At 42.7% G+C, this 19,144-nt stretch overlaps 1 protein-coding gene across 1 annotated transcript in view; it reads left to right on the top strand.

Moving 5' to 3' along the window:
- Positions 1-19,144, top strand: part of GMDS (GDP-mannose 4,6-dehydratase) — a 398,350-nt gene that overhangs the window by 115,140 nt on the left and 264,066 nt on the right. The window contains exon 7 of the mRNA XM_066624912.1: positions 5,387-5,514. Within this exon, the coding sequence (XP_066481009.1) occupies positions 5,387-5,514 (128 nt within the window). The remainder of the gene's footprint in view (positions 1-5,386; positions 5,515-19,144) is intronic.

Raw genomic sequence — 19,144 nt, 5'->3', positions numbered from 1 at the left:
GCCTGAAGGGAGAAAGCTTCATTCTCTAAAGAGGAAGGCAGACAACCAAAAGGAGTGTTGTGCCCTTCCAACACAACCTGAATTTAACCTTGTGCTCCAACAACTTAGTGAAATATGTGTTACCTCAGCTGAGACCCTGCTGTTGATACTGGGAAGACTGAATGGCGTGGAGAAACAACTTGAATCTGTAATACAAGCTTTTGCTCAATTAGATATTAAGTGGCAGACTTGGACGAAAAAAAATTGAGGATGCCATGACTGAGTCATCTTCTTTAGCACAAGTCCATAATCATGATATTCAGCCGAAGGCGCCACAGAAAATTCAAAGAGTACTGCAAACTAACCGGTTTTTAATAAATCTGCCTAGAGACCATATTTTTCGCTGGTCTAATAAGGAAAAGATCCTAACTTCCCTCACCAAACTTTTGAACTGTTCCGTAAGTCCATCAGAATTAGACTTACCACTTTCTGCCAACACAGCTGGATTGGATGAGATTGTTATTGGATTTCAAAACAGCAAGTATACCTTCTCAATTATTTCACATGGTACAGCGTTTGAGCAAACTTGATATTATCCCTCAACGTGTCTTTCAGGAGTTTGGAAATAAGAAGTTATTTAAAAGTAAAGGATGTAGCCAAGATGATATTAGGAAAACTGAGGCCTGGAAGGCCAAGAGGGCATCCAACTCTACAAGGCATTATAAGCTCTCACCAGTCCAATGCAAAAAATTGGAAAGTATTCAAACCACTGAAAAGGAGGGGCTGGCAACATTGATAAATAAACTGGATAAATTTCTGGATGATAGGAGAAATAAATTGGACAGAACCAAACTAAAATTAAGGAAAGGAAGTGATATCATAGATTTGGAAAGCCCCACTCAACAAGCTCCATCTTTTAGAACTTACATAAATGCTAACCTAGATGTTCCAGATCTGGACAGTGAAATCAATAAAGAGATTGGAAGAGTAGCTGAATTTATTACCGAGCCCTCTCCCTCTCAGGTGTTTAGAGAGGAAGTAAATAAGACAATGGTCATGCACCCTGGGTCTGTGTTGGCAGCTGATCCACACTTCAACACCATTACTGCCATACTTGCCCCAGATCTGCTGCACTCACTTTGTCCCTCTTAGTCTGATTTGGATTCTACCAAGGAAATGATGATGGAGATACCAGTAGAGTCAGAACAGAAGAAGAAGGCTTCACCTAGACTTCATCAAGTGCTCACAAATTTACAACATGGCCATATGGACATAAATCAGAATTCACTTACAGATCCTGAACAGACACCTGACTCTGCCTCATTCCAGATGGCACAGATTCACCAACAAAAAGTTGATGAGCACCTGGATGTTTCTTTAAACCCAACAGGCCTTCTGACCTCTACTGCCATTGTGGCATCTCCTGGAGCTGACCGTCAGACCAACGCTGGAGCCCAGGTCGATGGCCCCACTGTAATAGTAAATCCTAATGGTTCAATTTATGTTTTGGAACCAAATTTACAGGGAGATCAATGGATAAATAAGAATACTCAGAGTTCTCATGTTCTGTCATCTGAGACAAGTATAGATTCAACAATTAAGGAGATGGAAGTGAGTGAGAACATCCAGCTACCCAAGACTGCACCTATAAATTCTCAATGACATTTAATAGGCCAGTGTAGAAGTAAGGCTAAATTCATAACATGGAATGTAAATGGTTGGTTTGGTTCTTCTGGTACCCTTCCATAAGAGAATTTTTAGCTAGCAAGGATGTTATAATGCTATAAGAAACTTGGATTGTTGGAGAGTTGTCATATAATGGTTTTCATGCATACTTTGAGGGGGCTTTGCCCAGTTCTGGGCGTGGCAGGAACAAAGGGGGACTGTGTGTGGTGATTGCAACCTCATTATGTGCTTCGGTTAGGAAGTTGCATTCATATAAGAACTATGCTATGGCCGTTTTGATTCAATTTTCTCAGTATGAACTATTAATAATCAATGCATATCTGCCCCCTATGCCCCTTGCATATCTAGCAAGGCCTGCCAAGATTTTGGACTGACGATCAGCCTTAAGAAAACATAGGTCATGGTTCAGGATGTGGACTCACCTCCCTGCATTACAATCTCTGCACATGAACTGGAGGTTGTCCATGACTTTGTGTACCTTGGCTCAACGATCACAGACACTCTTTCTCTCGATACCGAGCTAAACAAACGTATCAGTAAAGTGGCTTCCACGTTCTCCAGACTCACAAAGAGAGTCTGGTCCAACAAGAAGCTGACGGAACATACCAAGATCCAGGTCTACAGAGCTTGCGTCCTGAGTACACTTTTGTACTGCAGCAAGTCATGGACTCTTCGCTCACAACAGGAGAGGAAACTGAACGCTTTCCACATGCGCTGCCTCCGATGCATCCTTGGCATCACCTGGCAGGACAAAGTTCCAAACAACACAGTCCTGGAACGAACTGGAATCCCTAGCATGTATGCACTGCTGAAACAGTGACGCCTACGTTGTCTCAGTCATGTCGTGAGAATGGATGATGGCCGGATCCCAAAGGATCTCCTCTATGGAGAACTCGTGCAAGGAAAGCGCCCTACAGGTAGACCACAGCTGTGATACAAGGACATCTGCAAGAGGGACCTGAAGGCCTTAGGAGTGGACCTCAACAAGTGGGAAACCCTGGCCTCTGAGCGTCCCGCTTGGAGGCAGGCTGTGCAGTTTGAAGAGACACTTGGCCAACAGACTGAGGCAAAGAGGCAAAGAAGGCAGGCCCATAGCCAGGGAGACAGACCAGGGACAGACTGCACTTGCTCCCGGTGTGGAAGGGATTGTGACTCCCGAATTGGCCTTTTCAGCCACACTAGACGCTGTTCCAGAAACACCATTCAGAGCGCGATACCATAGTCTTTCGAGACTTAAGGTTGCCAAGGTTGCCAACAACTTACTTACTACTTAACACTGTCACATCTGGGAGGAAACTGGCCTGCTGCAATAGTTCTTTGGCTTGTGAATCCACTTACCATGAAGGAGTATATAGTAGCTCAGCAACACAGCTGCGGGACTGCAAGTGCTGCAGAAGTCTGTTTTGTTGTACACAGGACACTTTTCATTCTAGTGTGTTTACATTGCTACTGATACATTGCTACTGATCTCCTGCAACAATTTTCTATATTTGAAAGATTTTAGAGAGACTTAGGAGTGTGTCTGGTTTTCTGTATTACTGTATCTAGCTGCCAACGCCAGGCAGTCAGGTAGACCTGAGCTCTGCATTGGGAAGACTGGTAGACCAGGCTCCAAGGCTATTCCAGCTGTTGCCACCTTCCTCCTGCCTGTTTTATCCCCATTCTGCCCACCCCCATTGCCGCCCCCTAACTGTCACCCCCTCCCTCTTTGGGAAGGGGTCCAAAAGAAACTTCTTACCCCCTGATAAAATTCCTCCCAGAGGCCCTGGTGTATGTGGGGGACAAATAGCACTAGCTGGCCCCATTCCCCACCAGCACGTATCTATTAGTTCCATTCTCCAACCTCCATAGGCCCCCCCCCCAAGCTGTAAACACATAGGATCTGTAAATCTATTTGGGAACCCTGCTGCAACCTTCAACTTATGCAGAGGTTGTGAGTGGAGCAACTCTCACTCCCATTCCTGTGTTGACCAAATGTGTGGAATTGAAAAAGGGATTAGGTTCTGCAGGCTTCCTTTGGCTATTAAGAGTAACTAAGAATTGGGGAAATCCAATCCAGGCAAACCCAGATTTCCACAATTAAGTTACTCAGCAACCAATCAACCAATTAAGTTACTTTCAGCCAATCTTTGATCAATAGTGGTTGCTGCAAGAAGACATGCTTGTTACTTTATAGCTATAAATACAAGTCCATATCAGCCCATGTTCTGTGACTTTCTTCTTTATCATTACATCAACTAGATAGGCAAGCAGACTCTGAACACTGCACTTTGACTTTGAGCTCCTTTGCTCTCATACGGAGGAGGTTGTGCTCCATCCAAGAATAAACATTGGCCCCAAAGTAATTTCAGACTTGCTCCTGTATCTTCTGCCTCATTTGTCAAGGTGACAAAGGGAAAACTGAAAATGTTCTTAATGCCCCAGTCTTCCATCTTGTTGTAGCATAGCAGTCTAATCATATTACACAAGCTTTTCAAGTAACTAATCACTGCTACTTTGTTTTACTGTGAACTGGCAGGCCACTGTTGAGTAACTGGATTAAGGCAGGGATGTGCCGATCTACCAAGGTGAAATTTGAGTCGAGTTCCAAGTCCCCGCCTCCTTTGACTCCACTCATGCATCCCCATCCCATCTGTGAACAAAAGCGTTGCTGTTCGTTGAGTGAGTGCAGCAGCAGAGTTTGAGTCTACACTTGTTCCTGAGAAGAACTCTTGCGTCCTGAGTCACTTCCAGTTTCAAAAAAACATATCACTTGAGTCTGCATGACTCTGGGAAAATGCATGTTTGGTGTCTCAAGTCCAAGTCTTATGAGTCGAGTCGTGCATCCCTGGATTAAGGCATGTTCTCGCAGAATGATATATAGGTGTACATTATTCCACAGGAGCCTTAGGCCAGCAGTGCTGTGTAGGTCATATGGTGACTCTATTTCTTTCCCATCTTGTATGGTGACGGTCTGGGTAGAAGCTTCCTTTAAAAGCCAGTTGTGGCATAATCTCTCTCCTCTTGAGCACATATGAACACATCCAGACAAGAGAGCCTGCTAGTTTCCAATATGGGGAACTGCTCAGAGTCAAACTGCATTTAACAGGTTAAATGCGGCAACCTGTATTTAACCTGTAACTCTTGTTTTCAAATGGTCACCTAGGCAAACTGCTCTCCTGTGTTCCCAGCTGGAAAGTTTCATAATAACTCTTGTCTAGGCCATATGCTCATTGGGAAAGAAATGAGTGACAAAAAGGTGCTTGCCTACCAGGTACTGGCAAATTAGATCTTATGTGTCTTGTAAAGGTTTTAGTATGCAAATTTATCTAAAATAATATAACCTCAATGTACAGAAAAACCCAAGCATGTCCTTTTAATGTCTGGATTGTCATCTGCTTGTTTTGTCATCTGGTTGTTTTCAATTCTTTGTTTTCAGAAACCTTTATTCTAGTTTCTTTTTCTTGGCCTCATGCCTACATTGAATACTGAAGCTGCCAATTAGGGATGCTTAGGTTTTCAAAGAAAGATACTTGATGAGAAGTACTGTATAGCTAAAGTGACAGGTGTGCTGGTGCTCCTTGACTTGGAGAAGTGATAAATGATGACAGAGTTTTGGTGATTGATTCAAGCAGGAGGAAGGCTGAAATAAATGGTTATAAGCTGAATGTCTTGGGTTCAACTATAACAGTTACCAGGCAGTTTTTAATCCCCTCATGCTATCATTCTCTATTTATTTTAGGGGCTAACTTTGTAACTCGAAAAATTAGCCGTTCAGTCGCTAAGATCCACCTGGGACAACTGGAATCTTTCAGTTTGGGCAATCTGGATGCCAAGAGAGACTGGGGTCATGCCAAGGACTATGTTGAGGTATGTTGCTGATGAAATGTCATCTTTAAAACAGTGCTTATCTGTGTCTTATCATTTTGGAGAAAATATATGGCCTGCAGGGGGTACACCTATAAGTATTGCTCTCAACATGTCTCGGTAATATAGGAAGCTACCCGTTGCATCACCTGAATGTAACAGACAGATCTTTAGAATGATTTTCCTTCCTGAATTCCAGTTCATATCACTCCCTCTTTTGGGGGCACTAATCATGTTTCCTGTTGATTGTTTCTGCCTTTACCCATCCCAGTCCTTCCTCTTCTGGAGTGTTTTAAACATAAAATTATGTATGTTTGTTATATATCTCCTGGATTTAACTTTTCGTGCCAATCTTAGCTTTATTGGAAATGAAGAGTGGAGTTTATTTAGCAATACCAGTTTGTTTTCAAGTGTGTTGGCTACCCTATAGAATGTACTCAGCTGAGGTCTCTTCCAAAAATGCATGTTGCTGATATAAGTAATATTATAGATACTTCACATGTTCTGTGGCTGTTCCAAAATTGTTCTGAAACAATTCCTATGCTGAGGGACCGCTTTCTCCCATTCTGGCCCACCCTCTTAGGTCATCTGAGGGGGCTTTCCTGCAAGTGCTGCCTTTCTCCCAAATTAAGGGGATGGCAGAACAGGGGTGAGCCTTCTCAGTAGTGGCACCACAATTACGGAACTCTCTTCTGGAGGAACTGAGATCTACTCCCTCACTCACGGCATTTCGGTGATGGCTCCAAACATTTTTGTTCTGTATGGCATTTGGAGGTTGTCTGCCTCCTGTGCCTCTGTAGCAGTTCCTTGAGTGTAAGTAGTTTGCCCTTTTCCAATTTGGTTTTATTTATTTTTTGTGATTTTACTTTTTTTATATTGTACATTTTTAGTTATTAATTGAAAGCCATCTTGGGCATCTGCTTCAGCAGAGGAAAGGCAGGATAGAAATTTTTTAAATAAATAAATAGAGGCAGTCTTGACTGTCTCGCTCCCTAGAGATTAACCCTTCTGCATAATAGCATCTTGTTAATTCCTAGAAAACTAGAATATGTGAAATTCCTAAAAGACAATCTAAAAATGGAAATAAACTATTGTTGCAGGATTTAACGGATTGGGAAACAAAATGTCAAAGTTTAACATTGTAGTGTAACTGCTGTGGAATGCAGGAAATGTGAATAGTTTTGTGAGCTTTTTAGAAACTTTATTGTCTCTTATTACAAAGCATGGAAAGACTTTTCAGCATCTTTTTCATTCCTATATTTAAGTCTTTCTAATACACGGCAGAGGCTTGCTGGTTTTGGCTGACTTTGGTAAATATGCCAAATATGGCATACATATATATATATTTGTATAGGCTTTTCTGTAGAACAGTGTATGCTAACCTAGGGCCAAGTTAGATGTGTACTACATTGTGTTAATAAGAGGCATTCTAATTACAGCAAATGTCTCTTTAAAAAAAGAGTGTGTGAGAGAGATGGGAGAATACTAATTGGGACCATGATGCTCATGGAGGAATTGGTTTTCTGTCATAAGAACATAAGAACAGCCCCACTGGATCAGGCCATAGGCCCATCTAGTCCAACTTCCTGTATCTCACAGCAGCCCCACCAAATGCCCCAGGGAGCAAACCTGATAACAAGAGACCTCATCCCGGTGCCCTCCCTTGCATCTGACATAGCCCATTTCTAAAATCAGGAAGTTGCACATATACATCATGGCTTGTAACCCGTAATGGATTTTTCCTCCAGAAACTTGTCCAATCCCCTTTTAAAGGTGTCCAGGCCAGATGCCGTCACCACATCCTGTGGCAAGGAGTTCCACAGACCAACCACACACTGAATAAAGAAATATTTTCTTTTGTCTGTCCTAACTCTCCCAACACTCAATTTTAGTGGATGTCCCCTGGTTCTGGTGTTATGTGAGAGTGTAAAGAGCATCTCTCTATCCACTTTATCCTTCCCATGCATAATTTTGTATGTCTCAGTCATGTCTCCCCTCAGGCGTCTCTTTTTTAGGCTGAAGAGGCCCAAACGCCGTAGCCTTTCCTCATAAGGAAGGTGCCCCAGCCCAGTAATCATCTTAGTTGCCCTCTTTGCACCTTTTCCATTTCCACTATATCCTTTTTGAGATGCGGTGACCAGAACTGGACACAATACTCCAGGTGTGGCCTTACCATCGATTTGTACAACAGCATTATAATATTAGCTGTTTTGTTCTCAATACCTTTTCTAATGATCCCAAGCATAGAATTGGCCTTCTTTACTGCCGCCACATATTGGGTTGACACTTTCATCGACTTGTCCACCACCACCCCAAGATCTTTCTCCTGATCTGTCACAGACAGCTCAGAACCCATCAACCTATATGTGAAGTTCTGATTTTTTGCCCCAATGTGCATGACTTCACACTTACTTACATTGAAACGCATCTGCCATTTTGCTGCCCATTCTGCCAGTTTGGAGAGATCCTTCTGGAGCTTCTCACAATCACTTCTGGTCTTCACCACTTGGTAAAGTTTGGTGTCATCTGCAAACTTTGCCACCTGACTGATCACCCCTGTCTCCAGGTCATTTATGAAGAGGTTGAAGAGCACCGGTCCCAGGACAGATCCTTGGGGCACACCGCTTTTCACCTCTCTCCATTGTGAAAATTTCCCATTGATACCCACTCTCTGTTTCCTGGTCTTCAGCCAGTTCTCAATCCATGAGAGGACCTGTCCTCTAATTCCCTGACTGTGGAGTTTTTTCAGTAGCCTTTGGTGAGGGACCATGTCGAACGCCTTCTGAAAGTCCAGATATATAATGTCCATGGGTTCTCCCGTATCCACATGCCTGTTGACCTTTTCAAAGAATTCTAAAAGGTTTGTGAGGCAAGACTTACCCTTACAGAAGCCATGCTGATTCTCCCTCAGTAAGGCTTGTTTGTCTATGTGTTTTGAGATTCTATCTTTGATGAGGCATTCCACCATCTTACCCAGTATAGATGTTAGGCTGACTGGCCTATAGTTTCCTGGGTCCCCCCTCTTTCCCTTTTTAAAGATCATCGTGACATTTGCTATCCTCCAATCCTCTGGCACTGCGGCTGTTTTGAGGGACAAGTTGCATATTTTAGTCAAGAGATCAGCAACTTCATTCATAATTTGGGACACCAGTCTATCCCCTTAAATTAACTATGTGTTATAAGTAGCTGTTTTTGAGACATAGAGCAGATTTGGGGTTGATTTTCTGTGGAGATAGTGGTGTAATACGAACCTTTCCCACACCACTCATTGTTGTTCCAATTAGAATCCACATACACAGATTTTTTTGGGGGGGAAAAATAGGCATTTCTGGTAATAAGCACACCCGTTGCCAACATAAGCTGTCCTGTGTCTGCTAGGGCCCCTGAACAGTAATCACAAAAGCATGTTTCTTGATCATCGTAGGTATATGTCTGAGAAGCAAATTCTATAGTAATGATGAATAGCTTGCATATATTTAAAAGTGATTAATTCAAAGTACATTGGTATAGGAGGCAGCTTTTGATCCTTATAAGACATTGCATCTGGCTTTAACAGTAAACCTTAAAAACACAGATGAAAATAGCTGATATATTTGTATCGTTATCTGAATGAGTAACATTGAATAGTAAATTTGCTTGTTAAACCTAATTAATAGCAATGTGTATCCGTTACAAAACTTTTGATGTTAAAATATTTGGTGCCAGCAGGTAAATAGCATGATTGTATGAAAATGTAGTTAGGTTATACAGGTGCAGCCTATTTATCCACGGATTTTTTATCTGCGGATTTGTCTCGATGGGGTGGAGTGGGGTGGGGGTACTAAAAGTCACACACACCTTTGCCTCCTTGGCCCTGCACTGGCATCTCCTTCCAGGTGGCCCAAAACACTGCAAAAAGTCTCTGCCTCACCCAGGCAGGGAAATAGCCCTGGAGCCCTGGAAGAGGTTCTGTTTGCAAGGAACAGTAACATTCCTGGAACACCTGAGCCAGCAAAGAGGCTGAAAAGGGGAGGGGGGGGCGGAAAACCTCTGTAGCCAGAACACATGCAGCAAGATGGAGCTCGCTCTATCTCTCTCACTCACACACACACACACACACACACACACACACACACACATATATACAGGGGCAGGTGTGGTAGCAACAGAGGGGATTGCTTTAAAAAACCCAGGGAGTGTTTGCCGAATTGCCCCCCATGGTGCAGGCAATCACCGACACAGGCAAGCCTTCCCAGCAAGCAAAGCATGTGATTTAGCCTACAATCCTCTCCACACTTTCCTGGGAGTAAGCCCCATTGACTACAATGGGGCTTACTTCTGAGTAGAAACGCATAGGGCTGGACTCTTAAAAGCTCAGCGGGGCAGCTGGCAATGGGGAGGGCTGAGCACGGAGGGGAGGGGATTGATAACAGCTGCCTTAGTTTCTTTCCCTCCGGAAGTGTCAGGCTGCAGTGTATTTGCAGAACTCTATGGAATTTAGCACAACACGTTTTTGTTAATCACGCAGAGTCATGGAACGGAACTAACACGGATAAATAGGCTCCATCTGTATTTTGAATGGCAGCCAATTCCACTGTGGGTGGGAATGGATGGAATAAGTAGTATATCAGTGGTGCTGATATATGAATCTTCTGTGTCTTGTATTGTTCTGTGAAGATAATTTATCACTTTTTATTTGGTACACCACAATAAACCATCTGGTAGATATGTTCTAATACAAGTACAACAGTAAGCACTTAGCAGTCAATGATTCATTCCTGTACAATGTAAAAAAAAAATACCAGGACGTCATACAAATATCCTCACACACACCCAGGAGAGCCCTATTTCAAATTAATATAGATTCCCACAAACATTTAACTTGGAGCAAGGAGAAAGTACTTATCAATCTATTATCAACTTCTTATTTCTCAGCATTTAAATACTAATATCAAAATAATGAAGGAATATAATTTGAAGACAAGTTGTAACAAGATAGTTTGCAAATATGCAGCTTATTAAAAAGTTGATGTGGGAACAACATTAAAAGTGGTTCACATAAAACTAATTGCCAGAGTATCCATGTGATATTGCCTTATGTGGTCACAGTCTACCTTTTTTGTAAGAAGTGAGGCTAAGTTGATTCTGAACATCTTCTGAGTTCTCGGGCAGTTTCTATGCTTAGTCAACTATATGTATAATATAGCCACCGTGGTTGTATTTCCTTATAGTTTTATGTATTTCCTTTGGAACAGTGTATGTTCCACATACAACGTGTTGGCTGTATGTGAAATAATTTCAGTGGTTAGCTGGATGATTCCCCCATGACTATCATGCTATATTTTTATTTTTGTTTTGAATACTGTTACTTCCTCTTGTAGATTATCTACTATTGTTTCTACTTTCTTATTTTTATTATCAATTTGCCTTCAAGAAATCTGTCCAGCTTCTTGCGTTCTTATAATACAGTACAGTATCCTCACTATTATTTCTTTTCCTATTCTTCCTATAATTAATAATAATAATAACAACTAGGTATTTATATACCGCCTTTCTGTCATCAGATTACTCCTCTGACTTTATTCAAGGCGGTTTACATAGGCAGGCGTTTCTAAATCCCTCAAGGGGATTTTTACAATCATAGAGGTTCTCTCTTTCAAGAACCAACAACATTTCAGAATGGATCTTCCTGGTTTGGTCTCACTTCTGGCCTCCAGTTCTCCCAGGCAGGCTGACAAGCAGCTCCATCTCTCACATGGAGGGCAGCCAAGACGCTTCTTGCTCACACCAAGAGCAGGTGGAATCACTCAGCTGGGCTTGTCAGCTGCTTCAAGGTCTCACCATTCTCAGCGGTTCAGGGAGCTGCCAGTGTCCTCGAACTGGCGACCTTCTGATGTTATCTTCTGGCTGACAGAGGCTCTGGCTAGACCAGACCTCCTGCCCAGACCACTTATTGCTATCAATTAAAATATACAATGTAGTTTTATTATTAGTTGCCTTAGAGCCCAATCCTGTGGGCCGCGGCATGGTTACATGCCGTAGACCACATTGCAAATGTGCCGTAAGACACGTTTGTGGGGCTCACCACTGGGCTCCCGTTGGAGCTAGCCCAGCGCTGGCCGCAACTGAGCTAGCGTGTGGCGGTCGCCTGGGTTCCGCGGCTCGGCGGTCTCCCGGACCGCCAGGCTGCAGAATGGGAGGCAGGGGCATGGCTGGGGGCGTGGGGGAGGCATTCTGGGGAGGGCGGAGGCATGACAGGGGGCGGGCAGGAGGTGTGTCGGCGGGAGGGAGAGAGGCGGATCCGCAGAGCTGAGCTCCACAGAATCCAGGTCGCTCATGGAGGGCTGCACGCCCTACACAAGTGCCTTTAGCACCGACCTTTTGGTTGGCGCTAAAGAGAGTAGCCCCATTGCGGGGCTGCTTCCCTTACTTGGGGGAAGGGGACGAACGTCCCCTTCTCCCGAGGTGCCTCCCACAGTAGCACGGGAGGCACAGGATCCAGCGGCAGCCCTCCAAGGAGCCGCCGAGCCTGGGTGCTGCGGGCAGCTCAGGATTGGGCTGCCCCATGGGAGTTTGCTTAGGGCCCAATCCTATCCAATTTTCCAGTGCCAGTGCAGCTGTGTCAATGGGGCATGTACTGCGTCCTGTGGTGGGGAGGCAGTCACAGAGGCCTCCTCAAGGTATGGGAACATTTGTTCCCTTACCCTGGGTCTGCATTGCAGCTGCACAGGTACTGGAAAGTTGGATAGGATTGGGCCCTTATTGTGCCCTTAGAACTCTTTGAATTCAAAATTAGAAGTATTAGATATTTATAATATTTAAAATTATAAATATTAGAAAAGAAAATTGAGGTGTCTTTAGCCCCTTAAATGTTTTGCACGTTTTGCCAATGTTCATGATAAGGTTCTAAACAGAATTCCTGATTATACAGGTATAGCTATCTTAATACATGAGCATAAATTCACTTTGGTGAACAGGAATGCTTATTTGAATTTTTCTTGCGTTGCTTCATGGAGTAATATCTATAATATTATTTACATCATACATAACACTGTGTAACAGAATTTAAACAATTTTGTCTTTATCTTTTTTTTCTCCTATTCTTTATTAATTTTGATGCAAAGATTTCAGAAATGCCACTATTTTGGGCATAGCATCAATTGTTTATCCACGATGAATGATATGCAGTTGTATAATATGGTGTGTATTACAATACATTAAGCAATAGGTTAGATTAAAACAAAAAAATTATTATAACTAAAAAAGTTTTGATGATTAAAAAGAACTGTATAAGAAACATTAAAAATTAAATACAGTATAAACAATTTTTATGTTACACAGTATAATAAAAGGCAGTATCAATGAAAGATATGAGCTTAACCAAAAGCTTGAGTAAACAAAAAAGTCTTCATCAAATATCAGAAGGATACCAGAGGGGACCAACAATTTCCATGAAATGGGAACTAGGGGGTCATATCCCTGCCATTCTCTGTCTCATATCCCTGCCGATCACACCTTTCGAAGGAGGGGGAATGAGGAGCAGGGACCTAGCTGATGGCTGGGTGGGCAGATTCATGTTGGGAGAGGTGGTCCTTCAATATCTTTGTCTAGGCTGCTTATGACTTAACAACCAGCAAAACAGATGTTGGATGGGAGTAATGTGATCCCATGCACAAGCCTCCACTAGGGCCCATGCTTCAACATTTTGGGCCTGCTGTAGTTTCTGAATGAAGCAGCTGTTCATTGGCTAGAGTCAGAACTGAGGTATCCGAGGGATGCAAAAGGATAACAGAAGGAAAATTAGCTGACTTGAGGGCAGAAAAGCCAGACAGATAATGCCAAAATTAGGTTGATTCGCAGCATGCAGACTAGCAGGTTCACATTTTATTTCAGCTATTTGGGGCACATTGACAGAATATAGTTAACAAACATTGGTGTAGCAATTAAACTCTGACTTAAATGTTGTATCAATGATTTTCTCCTTCTTTCACTGCAGAATACAATTTTGTCGTTCATGTTCACATAAATACATTGATTGAGACACATATGTGATTTCTGGCTTTGTGCCACCAGAGAAAGTTATGTTGTGTGAGGGAATGAAAGTAATTTGGAGGATACGAGTTCAGATTCCTGTCAGTAGACTATAAAGAAAACCATTTTCTTGCTTGTTGTGGCCACTTTCTTGTATATGGAATATGTGTGAGTGATTGGCCATAAGAGAGGAAAAGAAGAATAATGTAGGCCATACTTACTTTAGACATGAATAAGTTCTGTATTTGGAAGTGCATAATTGAGGCAAGAAAGTGGCTTTAATGATAATACATGGATCTCTGTCTAATGCAAATCATATGGCATTGATTTACAATGCACTAGAGTTGTGTCTTCAAGTAAGTGTTGCTAATAACCTCTTTCTTCAAGAAAATTATCTTCATCTGTTTCATAGCTACTGTAGCACGTTGCCTTTGTGCAGCTCTACTCCCAAATTTGAATAATGGAGTTGTAAACAAAATCAGATATCTGTTTCTGCAGAGCTCTCTTCAGCTTTCTGTTTCATTACATTTGGGGTGTGTGTGTGTGTGTCTGTCTGAGGGAGAGTGAGAGAGTGGGGCAGTTGGGTGAATTATAAAGTTAAAAACATGCTTTCCTCAGCAAAAGCCATCTGGTTTAGTTTCCTGTGCCTCAACAACTGTACATCTATTATCAAGGCTACTCCCTAATTTCCTAATGGTTTGGTAATACTGGTGATCTTAAAACATTGTTGAAATGGTTAGACTGAGGATTTCTTTGAAGTATAAAGTTTCCCAATTGAGAAATTAAGAATTATTGACATATTTTGAAGACTGATGAATTATTTCATTATTAACCAGAATGCATTATCTTGAAAATATACCAAGTATAGGTATGTTCTTATAAGAGGCTTCTTCCTTATACTATCCAAAACTGAGTTTCATGGGACAGCATTATATATTGTACTTGAACATATTTAAAATAGTTTGTTTAGCTGTCATTGTATTATATTTTTACTTTGTATTTTATTTGGGTAAAGGATTGAAATATCTGAAAATCAGTTAAGTAAAGCTAATCAGAGTTTGATTATGGTTTTGCCTTTTTGTTTGTTAGATAGTTGATGGTAGGTTTGTCAGAACATTTTCTCTTCTGTGCTTTCTTTAGTACTGAGCTAGTGCAGCATACTGGCTAAGACAGGGGTCGGCAACCTTAAATACTCAAAGAGCCATTTGGACCTGTTTTCCGGAGGAAAAAAAACTTCAGGAGCCACAAAACCCTTTTGACATCTAAAATGAAGATAACACTGCATATATAGTTTTGTTTTTTTACCTTTATGCTCATTTTTATAATATAGCCCCCTCTTGTAGCTTTTAGTTAGTTTTGTCATACATTCTTGTCCTGTGTTTTCAGACGCCTGGTCCTCTATGGTGTTTTGCCTGATTCCAAGGCCATTCTCTGCCTGGAGAATTATGCCCACTTTAAGCAAATTAGCTCCCCTTCTTCCCCCCAACAAATGACCCTGGTTCTGCCCTGCACTCCTGCTGGACCCCACCTCCAGGGTAGCTTGCCTGTTCAACCTGCAGAGGTCCTCTCTCCTGCCAGCAGCCTCCCACCACTACAGCAGACCCTTGGTCCTCAGCAGGTCTTGGGCACAGCAGCCACACACCAAAGTCCAGTGTCTCCAGCAGTCCTTTAGTCACAAAGTCAGTCAAAGTATCCAGGGCAGAGTCCAAAGTCAATAAGCAAAGTCACAGTCCAAGGTCAGATTCCAAAGTAAGACAGTCAAATCAGAGTATCCAAGTCAATAAGGCAAGTCAGTCTCCTCTTCAACCTGCACTCCTTCTCCAACCCACACCCACCTTCCTGCCTTGCGTGCTCCTTATATCCCTGAGGGCCCTATTGCCTTCAAGTGGCTGCAGCTGTGCAGCACACTCTGCTGTATGCCCAGGCCTTACCCTTAAAGGGGCCACTGTTGACACCACATCTACCTCCTCACCAGATCTTCCAGGATTCTAATACATATGTCGGTTATGACATCTGCTTATCTTACATGGATACTAAAGAACTCCCCCCACCTTCCAGAGGCACCCTGCTGGAAGGAAAAAAAGGACACAGACTCCAGAGGTGGGGAAGAGAAGAAGCCAGAGCAGGGGGGGAGGTGGGGGGAAGCCACAGGCCAGCTTCTGCCCTGCCTGCCTGCCTGTCCTCCCTCACTCAGGCTGCAACCCTCTCCACACTATCCTGGGAGTAAGCCCCATTGACTACAATGGGACTTCTGAGCAGACAAGTTGGTTGGAGCTCTCAGGTTGCAGTCCTCTCCACACTTTCCTGGGAGGAAGCCCCACTGACTACTTGTGAGTAGACCTGCACAGGAGGGGGCTGAGGCTACAGCCCTCCACACCTTCCTGGGAGTAGCCCAGGGACTACAGCAGGGCTTGCTCGAGAACAGACCTGCCGGGCGCGGCTCCAAGGCTGCCATCCCAGGCACCCTTTCCTGGGAGTAAGCTTCATCCGCAGTAATGGGGCTTACTACTGAGTAGACACACAGGATGTCTCCTCAGCTGTGGAGGAAAAGCCTCTCCTTGCACTGAGTGGGAACCTGCTCAGGGAAAGGCGGGCTGCAAGGGCTCGCAATGGCTGAGGAGGAGGGCGTCCTGCTGGAGAGTTGGGGAAGGGAAAAACAGGGAGCTTAAGCCTGCAGAGTGGGCAAAATTGAAAAGGGAAACCAATGTGGGGCAGGTGGGGGTGAAGGGAGAGGAGGGCAGTGAGCTCAGGGGGCAGAGGGAAGCAGCCTGCCCTCCCAACACAGGTGCCTCCTGTTACCCCCTTTGCCACTTTCACCGGGAGAAGCCGCAGCAGACAGCTGAAAGAGCCGCATGCGGCTCTAGAGCCGCAGGTTGCCAACCCCTGGGCTAAGAGGTTGAGCTGCAAATCTGGTCATCCCTGTTTTGGAATTCACTAGGTAGCTTTAGATCAGGCATCTTCTCTCAGCCTCAGCTCCCCAGCTGCAATATGATGATAGTACTACCTACGTGCCTTTCAGGGTCTTTGCAAGGATTATGTTAACATGATACAAGTGAAGTACTTTGCACATTCAAAAATGCACATTTTGTGCTGCTGAGAGCTGGCACTGGGTTCAGGGCAATGTGCCTGATTCCCTTCCTCCCTCCTAAAGTTTCCTACAAACCAGATGTTTATTTTGTATGACTGGACCTCCTGGAAGCCTGGGTCCTGGGGATTTTGCCCCGTCCCCCCACTCCACAGGCCTGTGCACACTATACAAATGCTAAGTATTAGTAGTATTAATTATCTGATCTAGCTAAGGAGATCCACACTTGCAGGAAGCCTCTGCAGGTACATTAACCTGGTAGACTAGAAACAACAGCCAAGAAGCTGGTTTCTGTCGAATGTACATATTGTCTGTCCACATTGTGTTGCTTTCAGTGAGTGCTTTCCTTACAGGAGAAGAAAGGTAGAATACAAATAACAAATATGAAGAATGCAAATAAATGGAGTAGAGATTTGAGGTCATGTCCTCATATATATTTTGGCAAAACTGGCCATGCATAAATACTTTTTAGAACACAACTAGAGTTGGTTTTGTTGGACATTTGAAGCCGCTTGACAGTCAGTGAAGAAAATGGAAAATACATTTTAATGGACTGAATTATGGTGTCAAAGCCCCTTCTGTTGTATAATATTGCATATTATAGTAGATAAGAAAATCTCTCAACAAAATAACCCATTTTTCAACATTGTACATGAAACATATGATTCTTCAGTGTCAGGGAACATTCCCCAAATCTACAGGGTATACTTAATATGCCACTTCTAGTTTAAATACTTGCATTTTCAGATGTAGGTGTTCTGGGATGTGGCTTGACCTAACAAATAATCTTAATGATCCAAAGATAGAGCAGCTGAACTTTCCAACTGGACTACTTTGGCAAGTTTTAAACTTATCTCAGGGGACCAGAAGCTCTGGTTACCAGGATAAGTATGTGAAGAAATTTTATTGCTGTCAAGCATATTACTGCATTTTGTTCTTACTTTCTAGAAGTCCATCTATTCCTCCTCTCTCCCTGTTCTCTCCTCCCATATCAGATTACAAATTTTACAGAAACATTGCACACAAATGAAGTATGTACGCAAATAACCTTCATGCAAAACAAAGCAAATAACATCTTCATGCGAACATGGAACACATGACTTATCCATAGGTAGAGCCATCTGTGTGTGTAGTGGTTTACACAGGGTAAAAGACAAGTCCCTGCCCTTAGGTACAATTTATTTTTTAAAATTTAAATTATGTCCTGCCTTTTTCCCCATACTTCAGAAGCACACTAGGCGGCTTACAACAGAAATACACAATAAAAAAATGGAAGATTAGAAACTGACTCAAGGGAGATGGCAGAGGGAGAGAAAATGAATACAAACATTTCAGTTAAGGGCCCAATCCTATGCTTCCTCGTGTAGAGCCCTGGAAGCTTCAATGGGTCTACTCAGATTTGGCCAAGCTCTTTACCTGGTGCAGAATTGAGAAGGGTTGGGCTCCATGGCTAAGGAGGGCTATAGGATTTGGCAGCAGCTTCTCCTGCCATCCTCACCCACTCCTAGACCCGAACCACCTTCTGGCCCTCCCACTTTTCCTCTCCCTCATTCCACCAGAGCCCAATTCATTCAGCGCTGCATTTAATGTATTGTTTTCACTGTTGTCCTTTTTGTATTTATAAATGATTGGAACTGATTCTCTGGACTATTAGGAATGAAAAACTGCCCTCGCAAACATCCACAATTCCTTTGGAAGGCCCATCTGTCCCTCTGATAGTCTGATAACTGCTCTGATACACTCAGCAGTGAGAAACTGAAGGTTTACAAACTCTGTATTCAGTTGTAAATGCAGATGGCTAGAATATTCAATTTTTTTAATTAAGATAATGAAAATTAACAAACAAACCCAGAAAAACTTGAACATACAATAACACAGTTACCAAGTCTAAAACATATAACAAACCAACAAGAAAAAGCAAACAAAAAATAAAAATAAAGACAGATATTGAAAGTTATGTAACTAATATGGAGTCCTAAATCCAAATTGTTCTTTGTTCTTCTGAAAAATCATATTAAGTATCACATCTTAAACAGTCTGTTGCAGTGTTTCTCAAATTGTGGGTTGGGACCCACTAGGTGGGTCACAAGCCAATTTCAGGTGGGTCCCCATTCATTTCAATATTTTATTTTTAATATATTAGACTTGATGCTATCTTGGTATGTGACTACATTTGGGGAATGTTGCAGACCTGTATTTTTAATGAGCTACTATGTATATTCTTTTAACAATGATAGTCAATGGGACTTACTCCTGGGTAAGTGTGCATAGAATTGCATCCTAGGATTGCCAAAAAAATTTCTGCTTGAGGATGTCACTTCTGGTGACATCACTTCCAGTGGGTTCTGACAGATTCTCATTCCAAAAAGTGGGTTCCAGTGCTTAATGTATGGGAACCACTGGTCTATTGGTTATTTCTGAAAGACTTTCTCAGATTGCTCTAAAAACCCAATTTTTTCCTGTTTTGCTCTATATCAATTATTTAATTATCCATTCTTTATTTTATTTTCAACAAAAAAATTTATCTTATTATTATTA

The sequence above is a fragment of the Tiliqua scincoides genome, chromosome 4 (genome assembly GCF_035046505.1).
Source record: "Tiliqua scincoides isolate rTilSci1 chromosome 4, rTilSci1.hap2, whole genome shotgun sequence".
Classification (NCBI taxonomy): Eukaryota; Metazoa; Chordata; class Lepidosauria; order Squamata; family Scincidae; genus Tiliqua; species Tiliqua scincoides.
The sequence above is the reverse complement of the archived record's forward strand: the minus strand, read 5'-3'. Positions and strand labels throughout refer to the sequence as shown.